Raw genomic sequence first — 11,165 nt, forward strand, 5'->3', positions numbered from 1 at the left:
CGCAATGAAAACTGGCGGGAATCGACCGCGTCGCGTCCGCGCTAGAAGGAAAAGGGCGGGAATCGACCGCATATATGCTGTTGCGCGGCAAACCTCCCGCTCGAGGGCTTTTACCACAGGTGCGGGCCGCTGCAGCTTCACGGAGAGAGGAGAGGAAAAGAGGCGGCGGCGGCGGCCCTGCTTCTTGGCGGCAGAGGCGGAGGCAAAGGCTTGCCGCTCCTTGCTCGAGTCCACCGGCCGCGCGCACCTCCCGCGAGTCCGCCCCTGCATCTCCTCCTGGCTGCTCGAGTCCACTAGGGGTCCGTCCGCACCGCACCTGCAGCTCCTGCCCGTCCGCACCTGCTCGCCCGCCTCCGTCAAATGTCCGCCTCGTATGCTCCCTGCCTCCTCTCTGGTCTCCTCTGCAGCCCTGCTTCCCTCCTCTTCCTCTGCTTCTTTCTCTTCCTCTGCTTCCCTCCTCTTCCTCTCCTCTTCCTCTGTTTCTTTCCCTCTTCCTCTGTTTCTTTCCCTGCAGCACTAGTCATTAAGTTATATTATGTTATTAGAGACTAATTTGTGGCTATTGAGTGATGAGAGATTTCAGATTTGCTATTTTGCTACTTTACGTTGTGCACTAGCACTCTGGTAGCATCATTTATTATGGTATTACATGCTAAGACTTGGCAATATTAAGGTATGATTTGCTTCTGAATTTTAGTATCATCATATATTAAGATGATCGTATGGCGTCGCCTAGGCGTCCACCATAAACGCCTAGGCGTTGTGAAGGGGGTACGGCGCCACGCGTCGCCGCAGCGCCTCAAAAACAATGCTCATGATGCACCACCTCGCTCACATTGTTAGACGGCATGTTTCATCTGCACATACTCTCACCTCGCTCACATCAAGACGTACCTAACCAAACATGGCATGAAACAATGGTGAAGAAATCATCAAGATGCACATATGTGCCGCATGAGCTAGCATAAAAGAAGCAAAGCATGACTTGTGTCTAGGCATCTTAGTTCCAATTTCCACAATCCAACCCAGGGGCAGGTCAATGCATTACAAAATACATACAGATACCAAATGGCACAAATCATTTGTACACCGTACTACTGATCCTCAACGAAACCACCAAATGCACAAATCCGCGTTAAAACTACCAAAATCGGAGCAAATCTTGATCCATACCACTATCGCACCTAAGGAAACAAAAAATCTAACACGAGAGCAATCGACCGAACCCTAACAGGATCCCCAGGCCAGCCGGAGCAGCACCCGATCCGACCAGATCTGCGCGAGGGGGACGAAACGCAGCCGAGCGAGCGAGCACCGAAGGGAAGCGGGGGGGCTTACTGGTAGGTGCCGACGACGGGGGTGATGAGGAGCGTGGCGGAGATCCAGTTCTCGGTGACCTTGTGGTGGATCTTGGTGGTGATGTCCTTCCACAGCCCCGGCATCACCTTCTGCTGGAACGGCGACAGCGCGTACACCACCGCCTTCATCCGCACTGGCGTCTTACCCATGCTTGCCCCGCGTCGCCGGCCGGTCTTCCTCCTCGGGACGGAATGCTCCGGTTGCCTCACGCACGCCGATGGGTGGCTGGCTGGGTGGCTTCTCGGATCGTTCGCTCCGCGGAACAGCTGGGCTAGGGTTCGGTATATAGGTCAGAGGTTCGATTGGGCCGGAGGATTTTGATGGCCCAGCTGCAGGAATGATGTTGTTGGACCCAGCCCAAAATTATAGTAGAATCTAGAGTGTGGGTGCGCTTCATCATGGTGCCTTTGTTTGCTTCGTCCAATTTGCTGGGGAGGTAAAGGACCTTCTGGAATCCAAAATCGAACACTGCAGATCTCTGAACTATAGGCAAAAACAAGAACTTATAAATTTAGAAAATGTATACTTTGCAACTAAGGTACAATTTATCAGTGACTCTTTCTCCTCGCTCCTTCCAATACGAGATCCAGAAGCTTTAAGGAGCCCGGCAATTTTTATTATACGAAAATATTTAGCTAGCAAATTATATGGTTCTTTGACAAAATGAAAATTTTCTTTTCAACTTTGGTCACAAGCCTGGCCGGCCGCCCAGGGTGGCTAGGCAGTAGCTCCGCCACTACCTCCTCCATCTTCCGCCACCTTTGACCTTGTACGCGAGGACTGTCAAGTCGGTGTGGAAAAAATAACTTTAAATAATTGGAAATATCTTATATTTTAGAACAAAGAGGCTATGATATAATTGTGGCTATAACTTATATGGAATGAAAATGTGGACATGGGTCCATATATCCAACATCGTTTTACATACATGTGTACATAAAAAGAATCTCAAGAAATTTGAACATGTAGCAAAAATTGACTAAAGTGTTATGCACCAAAAAAGATAAAGTCCGTAAGGATATAACCTTCAAAGTATGGTAATTTTTTCCTCACCACTCGTGTGTTGTTTCACTTAGACGGGCCCCGTTCGGCTGGCAGAATTTTGGCTAAACCTGGCTGAAAAACACTGTTCTGACTGAATTGTTGTGAGAGAAAAACACTGTTCCAGCTGAAAAAAGAAGCCGAACAAGCCGAATATAGGGTAAGCCGAACGGGGCCCAACATGATCTCAATTATAGTTTAGAGCTACAAAATAGGCTAGATCGCATTACTCATGTTGTGGCCTGGCTCGTAGAGCAAGAGCTCGTGCGTCCACCTTTTTCAAATTCACAGCAAGTGTACACAATAGTCACTCTTTTCCCTTAAACTTAGTCAATCTCTAATCAATTTTTATACGAGATTAGTTCTTTTTTTAACGTAATGGCAAAAGCTCTGCCCTTCAATTAGGGTAAGAAAACGAGTTGTTTATGTACAACAGGGTCACTCCGGGGAAGTGACAAAAACACAGCAACACTCACTATGAGAGTTGGGATTTATTCTTTTATTGCATGTATAGCATTTACTATGAGAGTTGGATTCGATTGAAATAAGTATGGCTTGGTTTCTATGGAATAACAGTGAGGAGAAGCACAGATATCACCTTGCTCATTGGCAATTAGTTGCCCAGAAAAAAGAGTTAGGTGGTTTAGGCATTTCTGATCTTAAGAATTTAAACTTGTCACTTTTAAGTTCTTCTATTTTTAGAGATAATTTGCATACTCATGCCATTTGGACTAAGATCATAGATCACAAATATAGAACTAATAACCCAAACATCCGTTGCTGTGTAGATGACCAAGCACCTCCTTTTTGGAAAGGTGTTGCTTGGGCTTTGCAGGCTGCCCATTTGGGCATTGTGTGCTAGGTTGGGAATGGCAAAAAAAATCAGATTTTGGAAAGATCATTGGTTGGGCAATTCTAGCCTGGCCATACAATTTTGGCCCTTGTATGTGATAAATGAGCAATAGGGTAGGACTATTGATCAAGTTTGGGATGGGGAAACTCTGAAACTCTCTTTAGGAGATCTGTTTCTGAAAGACTAATGGAGATGTGGTTTGAACTCTTAGGAATTGTAGAAGAAGTCAATTTAGTAGAGGAAGAGGATCAATTTATCTGGAGTTTTAGCTCCAATGGTCAGTTCTCGGTCCAATCTTTATATGCGGTTATTAACCATCGGGGTGTTAAACCGATGTATGTTCAGGCTGCGTGGAAATTGAAAATACCTCCAAGGATCCAAATCTTTTTATGGCTACTTTCAAAAAATAAGCTCTTAACGAGAACAAACCTAGCTAAAAGGGAAAAATTGGATGACTTGCCATGTTTATTCTGTTCTGAAACAGAATCCGTTCATCATCTTTTTTTATTGTTGTGTTGCCACATGCATGTGGGCAGTTTTAGCTGACATTTTAAGTTTATCTGGGCTTTGGAACTATGAATATATTGCTTCCCTATGGATAGCAAACAAAAAGTTCATGTTGGCTAATGTAGTGAATGTTGCTGCTCTTTGGTGCTTGTGGAATATGCTTAATAAAATCTGTTTTCAGGGAGATGTTTGGATAGGAATGAAGAAGGTGCTGACAGGGATTGCAAGAACGCTAAGACGCTGGAAACCAATGTACACGGCAGTGATGGAGGAAGAGCTGACGGTGATAATCCAAAAGATCGAACTGGAGGCAAGCAGACCACCTGGAATCAGCTGGAGTCCTTTACATTCTCAAGCATTGGTGTTGCGGCCTTTGGCGGCGGGTTGCATCGGTGTGCTTCAACAGATTTCTGAGTCCGTCATGAGTGTAGATACTGCTGAGACTTTGGGCCTTTAGGCTTATTTTTGTGGGCGGGCGCGCCGATACGCCTTTTGAACTGAATTGTAATGCTTGACGCTTTATGATCAATATAAAGCGGAGGAGACCTCTGTTTTTTTAAAAAAATAAGGTTGGACCAAGCGGGCTAAGACCATTAAATACCACAACGATAGCTAGGTCCAGGTAACCACACAACATATTCACATGTGTGGTCGAAATATTCATACGTGTGTTTGAGCTTCAAAGTTCAGCACCGTGGATCGATTCAACCAGCATCATTCTTGTGTTTGAGCTTATTTTGAGTGCACCACGCAAATTGGGAAGTAGCAGCACTGAGCCACTGACGATGGAGAATTCCAGGGCGCGCAATCTAGGGCATGCACGGAAAAAATCACAGGCATGTTTGCTCGCCGCGTCACTGCTGCCTGTGGCCACAAAAGCCCACAAGCCGACAAGACAACCCTAAGCGGGCACGGGGCATCCAAGGTTACGGGAAAACGTAGCAGCGGCGTATCCAAGCAACATTCCCATTATTATTTATTACTCAAGTAGTCCACCAATGAATCATCAAGATATCTCACGTAACCTAACGATCTACTTCTCTCCTTTCTACGCCGGGCCGGTTCTGAGCGCGCGGTCCAGATCGACGATGAGGTCCTCGACGTCCTCGATGCCGACCGATATCCGGACGAGGTCGTCGGTTAGGCCGCGCTCCTTGCGGACCGCTGCAGGGATTGCCGCGTGGGACATGAAGCACGGCAGGCTGATGAGGGACTTCACGCTCCCTGAATTGAGGAAATGCAATGGAAGCAGTCAGTCGAGAGTTCAGTAGCAGATGGTAAAACTGTAAAAGCAAGCATCTATCGATTTCGTCTGGATGCTCACCGAAGCTGACTGTTACGCTGAAGTGCTTGGTGGTCTCAACGACATGCTTTGAGAGAGCCAGTGAGCCGGTGAGGAAACTGAGAACAGAGCCCGCTCCTTTTGCCTGATGAACAAGAGAGAAATGTAACAGGCATAGTTGATCAGGACAGTGCTGGAGGTCAAATTTCTCTTAAGCTACTCATGCGAGGCAGCATGGAAAATAAAAGGTATACCTGAGAATAGTGTAAGGACCGCCCAGTATGGTCAGGAAGCCCGGCGTAGTTCACTTGCTTGACCCTCGGGTGAGACGCTAGGAATTCAGCAATCTTCTGGGCATTAGCCTAACAATAACCAACCAACCTTTAAGCCTCTTCAGAGAAATGATGAAACGGCCAGAGACTCGAGGGGGTGAAAAGATATATAGCATACAAGTTATAGAAAAGTTTCACCTGTTGTTTCTCCACCCGCAAAGCCATGGTTTTGATTCCCCTCAAGCAAAGCCAGCAGTCAAAAGGTGCCAAACCTGATCCTTCAGCATTTTGCAGAAACGCTATCTCTTTAGCCAAACTGCCAGCAATCAAAAGAAATATTATGCCAGCAGTTCACAAGTACTATGAACGTTGTTTGTGGGCCTTGTTAGTATTTGAGAGCATGCAGCATGAACATTAGGAGCAAGGTGGGAACAGAGAACACACCTTTCACCCTTTACTGCAAGAATTCCAGCCATAAGATCACTATGTCCAGCTATAAATTTGGTAGCTGAGTGCATCACGATATCTGCACATAGGACAATAGGTGGATGTGAACTGTGCCATTAAATGGTGTAGAATGCTCATGTATCTAGTTAACACATTGTTCCATACCAGCTCCCAGTTCTATAGGACGGGAGAGCACTGGAGACATGATGCTGTTGTCTACCAAAACAAGAGCACCATGAGAATGTGCTATCTCTGAGATTGTCTGTCATGCAAACAAAAGAGAGGATGGAATACTGGTTAACTCTAAAAGGATACTTCTAGATAATAGAAAACCTAGTAATACAATCTTAATGATCACTGGATCCATTGATCAAGAGTCTTACCTTAATGTCAGTAATTTGCTGACGAGGGTTTGTGGGACTTTCAAGCCAAACTAGTCTAGTGGAGGGTCCAATTGCAGCCACCACATCACTAATTTTTGTTGTATCTACTCGTCTGTATTGACACAATGTATGTACCACATGTCAGTGAACAGCAAAAGAACAAAGAGATCACTTTCATAAAGATAATCAATATCACACTGACTTTACAACTATTCCATGTCTCGGCACAACTTGTGAGAGCAGACGATCAGAGCCACCATATATGTCCTCACCAGCAACAATTTCTTGTCCTGAAATCATAAGTTTGATCCATTAATTTATATAGGCATACACGAGATTATATGTCAAGCATTAGAAATGGGACACACAGGAATATGTCAAGTGCTTACCAGCCTTAAGGAGGTGTGTTACTGCAGCTAATGCTGCCATCCCACTGGTGAAGCAGAATGCTTGATCTGCCTTCTCAAGCTTAGCCATAAGGCTGAACATGATATAAACTTCATCAAAACCATAATGCATTTCTCTACACTACAATAGTAAGGAAAAGGACTGTACTGATGTACTAACCTCTGGAGAACATCACGAGTGGGGTTACCACTTCTAGTATAATCATAAGCTCCATAATCTGTAGCTGAAGGCTGGAAAATAACTTTTGGGATTAAGTCACTACTCGCTACTGCAGAGTAGGAAACAGGCAAATAGAGCTAATCATGAACCATCTTAAGTACAATTATAAGCTTACTAGCTCCTCAAACTGAATAAAGATATTGCCACACAATTTCACAAAATCAATATCCTCACAATAAAATACTTGCATCGCTGGAAATCAATAGGATTCAAGGCTACAGAGGAAAATGCATATGGTTTGTCAAATAACTATAGCATCCCAATACCTCAAGGACAACCAATTCAATCTCAAATATAACTAGCGGATTAATAAAAAAGAAATCATCACTTAACTATTGGCAGGTATACTACAGTTTCAAATACACAAGCAACGGCCAGGCCCATAGAATTCTTCAGCAACTTACAATAGTAGATTTTTGTCCTCAGATTTGTAAGTTTTGAAGAAAATTTCACCCAGCCTATTGTTTCCCACATTTGCCTGAATATTCATTCCATGTTCCAACCAATACAAATCCAATAAAAAAAACTAAAATAACGATTGATCACAACTGGTAGTGCAACCTAGTATGGGACACCATCTGAAGGTGGAAAATGTAAACGAACAACATATTTATCAAAGAAATCAAAACGTACTAGCAAAGTTCGAAGCTTTCGGTTCCCCATTTTGGTAAAAAAAGCATTCGTTTGTAATCTCAATTACCTGCTTAAAGGTGGCGGTCTGGTACAGCGGTGTGCTCAGAGCCTCATACTTGTCGAACGAGTTCTCGAAGCTCGTCAGCATCGTCGCCACGCTCGGCTCCTTCGCCTCGAACTCTGCACCACCAGAAAACCAAACCAGCGCCCACAAATTCCCAACCTATCAATTCTCAGCAAAACCGCCACATGAGCCCAATCCCACAGCCCCGAGCAACGCACCAGAATCGGGAGCGACGGAGTCCAGGGTCTCCAGGGAAACCGCGGAGGCGCTGAGGTCCCGTTCGGAGCCGCCGGAGGCGCCCGCAATCACCGTCAGCGGGCGCCCAGCCATGCGTCGGGATAGCGAGAGGCGGAGGGGCGGTACGCGGAGGGCTTGGGCTTGAGCGGCGGCGGCCGCGCTGCTAGGGTTCGGGGACGGGGTGGACTGGACGAGGAAGAAGCGGGCAGGAGCGGTGGGGACGGCGGCGGCCATTGGCGAGGAAAGAGGAGTGAGAAGCGGGAGTCGTTCGTCACCTGTTGGTGGACTGGTGGACCCTGGCCCACAGTTCCATGCAGCCCGAGCCCGTCAGCCCGGCCCAAGCATGGCCCGGCACGCAGGCTAACGGGCTCGGGCTGGCCCGGCCCGGAGGAGCAGGCCATGCCTAGGCCTTACCCTAGGCACGTGGGCCGGCACGGCACGACCTGCTACAGAACAGCCGGCCCGCTAGCGACCCGGCCTACCGCCTCCTGGCCTCCCCGCGCCCCCCGCCCCGCGCCCCCCCGCTGCCGTCCCGCGCCCTGCATATATAAGCGGCTCGCCCAGTCGCCTCGCCTCCTCGTCCGCACTTAGTCGAGTCGTCTCGCCTCCTCGTTCGCTCCGCTCTCCGCTCTCAACCCTAACCCTAATCCCCAGTCCCCCACTCGCTCGTCGCGGCGTAGCCGATCCTCGCTCGCCCAGTCGCCTCGCCGACGGTCGGCTCCGTAGTTTGCTCCCAACCCTAACCCTAATCTCCACTCGCTCGTCGGCTCGCCGCGACGCAATCTCTGCTCTCTCTCTCTCGCCCACATCAGCCGCATCCACGATCTGGCGAATCTGAGCTCTCTCTCGTGATCTACTGATCTCGTCCGTCGTCCCCGACTTCGGTGACCTCGATCCGCCTATCTGACCCTGTCTCCACTCTCCTTCCTTCTCCCTCTCTCCTCTCTCGCTCTCAATGAACTATGTGAGTTCGTGACCGTGTTCCCGTCCATCCCTCCTCCGTCGTTCACCGTTGTTTCTAATCGATCTCTCTCCTCTAGGTGGCCCTCGTTATCTCTGGCACCGGGCTCCGGTTACGCAGGTACTCCACTAACCCTAACCCTAACCCTAACCATAGATCTGTCTTCTCCACTTCTTGTGTCTCCTCCACTGACTCTGGATCTGTACCTCTATCTCTCTAACTCTGTTTTTCTCCTCCGTGCAGGTCGGTTGCCGATGTCTCGTCGTCCTCTTCCTGTGGCATAGACCGGGCACGGCGACCACGCGCACCGTTGAGGAACGGTGCTGGAGATCAGCCATCCACGATCAAGGTTGCCATGGCGGATGACGACGATGCCGTCTATCCACTCACCGGCAACGATGATATGATCGCGGCAGGGCTGCTCCCAGAGGATGACGATGACATCCATGACGACGATGTTGCGTTGTTGGGTATCGATGTCGGTAGCGGCTCTGCTCCGATCGATCTGGATGGTGGCGACGGTGGTGGAGGGGTAGAGCTGGTGCTGTCGACGACGGCGATAGGGACACCAGTTGGCTCCAACATCACAGATGGTACCTCATGCCTTGGTAAGCGTAAATTTAGTGTCTGAGTTAATTTTGATGAGATCTATGAGACTGTGAATGGTCAAAAGGTTCGAACTGCTGCTATCTATAAAATGTGTAAGAGTAAATTGTCTGCTAGATCTTCTGCTGGCACTGGCCATTTGATTAGGCATCAGAAATCTTGTAGGAAAAAGGCTGATCACGCTGCTAGGGTTCAGTCTAGGCTTTCTTTCAATCCTGATGGATCCGTGCATAACTGGGACTACAATCCTACTATTGCTCGCTCTAAGTTGTGTAGGTTGATTGCTAGGCTTAACCTTTCATTAGGTATAGGTGAGCCATAGGCATGGGAGGATTACATTGTTCTTGCTCATAACTCTAGGTTTGCCAAGGTTTCTAGACAGACCACCACTAGAGATCTTGGTAAGCTATTTACTGAACGCCGTGATAAGCTTAAGAATTTTGTGTTGCCTACTGCTTCTTCTATTGCTTTGACTTTAGACATTTGGTCTGGTAATGTTAAGGAGGACTATATTAGTGTTGTTGCTCACTATGTGAATGCTGATTAGGAGTTACAGAAAAGGGTTATTAGTCTTAGGCTGATTGAGGTTAAACATTCTGGTGAAAACATTACTGAAAGAATTGTTGCTGTGGTTGAGGAGTATTGTCTGGTTGACAAGATTTTCTCTATCACTCTAGACAATGTTTCTTCTAATGCTAAGGCTATGAACACTTTGACACCTCTTTTTGCTTGTTACTTGGGTCCTGATCCTTCACCTGATCCTTTAGATCCTAGTAACCGTAAGTACAGTCTTGTAAATCAACGTTGTGTTTGTCATATCATTAATGTCATTGTAAAATCTGGATTAAAGAGGTTGAAACCTTACATAGAAGATTTTAGAACTACAATTAACTTCTTAAATTTCTCTAATTAAATAATTGCATTGTTCAAGAAATACTGTAATGCTAAGGGTGTTAGACCTAGAAAGTTCGGCTTGGATATGGATGTTAGATGGAATTCTACTTACCTGATGCTTAAACACTTGGTTCCATACAAGAATGTCTTTTCTGTGTTTATTAATTCCCATTATGGTTCATAATTGTTGACTACAAATCATTGGTATTTTGCTGAGAAGTTATTGGAGTTCCTGGAACTCTTCTATGACTCCACTATTGTTCTGTCTGGTGTTTATTATCCTACAAGTCCACTTGTTCTGCATCATATCCTAGAGATTGCTTCTCATTTGCATGCATGTGAAAAAATCATAATCTGAGAGCTATTGTATATCCTATGAAGCTTAAGTTCCTTAAATATTGGCAAGACATATCTCTGTTATATTCATATTCATTCATTCTTGATCCTAGAGCTAAGATGAGAGGTTTCTTTAATGTGCTGTAATTACTTGGTGAATACACTGGTTCTGAGTACAGTTCATACTATGCTGATATCAATACTGAATTTGTATAAATTGTTTAACAAATATGAGAGCAAGTTTGGTGTAGCTATGTCTCAAAGGGTTGCACAACCATCACATCATATAGGTAAGAAAAAGCAGGTATGGGGAAGAATCTTTGGTCATGGATTAGGTGTTGTCGATCCTTCCCCTCTTCCTGCCACTTCATCTTCATCTACTTCTGCTATTTGTGAGCTCTCAGCTTACTTAGACAATGACAATGTCACTTCTTATGAGGATAATTTTGACCTACTTCTGTGGTGGCGTGACCACAAGCTAACCTTTCCAATCCTGTCTATAATGGCTAGAGATATCATATCAGTTCCTGTATCTACTGTCTCTTCAGAGTCTTGTTTCAGTTTGACACGTAGGATACTTGAGGAACGGCAGTGGCACTTGTCACCAGAGACTGTGGAGATGCTGACCTGCTTAAAGGACTGGGAGCTAGGAGAAAAAAAGGA

At 46.4% G+C, this 11,165-nt stretch overlaps 1 protein-coding gene across 1 annotated transcript; it reads right to left on the reverse strand.

Moving 5' to 3' along the window:
- Nucleotides 1-4,676: 4,676 nt before the first annotated feature.
- Nucleotides 4,677-7,958, reverse strand: LOC136528167 (cystathionine beta-lyase, chloroplastic-like). Its single transcript, XM_066521094.1, has 12 exons — nt 7,687-7,958; nt 7,472-7,584; nt 6,712-6,782; nt 6,534-6,625; nt 6,347-6,434; nt 6,145-6,256; nt 5,927-6,023; nt 5,759-5,840; nt 5,513-5,630; nt 5,297-5,404; nt 5,085-5,187; nt 4,677-4,984 (listed from the first exon to the last, which is right to left on the reverse strand). Exons 1-12 carry the CDS (start codon nt 7,937-7,939, stop codon nt 4,809-4,811), a joined length of 1,413 nt encoding a protein of 470 aa, XP_066377191.1. The 5' UTR covers nt 7,940-7,958; the 3' UTR covers nt 4,677-4,808.
- Between the last annotated feature and the right edge of the window lie 3,207 nt (nt 7,959-11,165).

The sequence above is a fragment of the Miscanthus floridulus genome, chromosome 19, assembly GCF_019320115.1.
Source record: "Miscanthus floridulus cultivar M001 chromosome 19, ASM1932011v1, whole genome shotgun sequence".
NCBI classification, from domain to species: Eukaryota; Viridiplantae; Streptophyta; class Magnoliopsida; order Poales; family Poaceae; genus Miscanthus; species Miscanthus floridulus.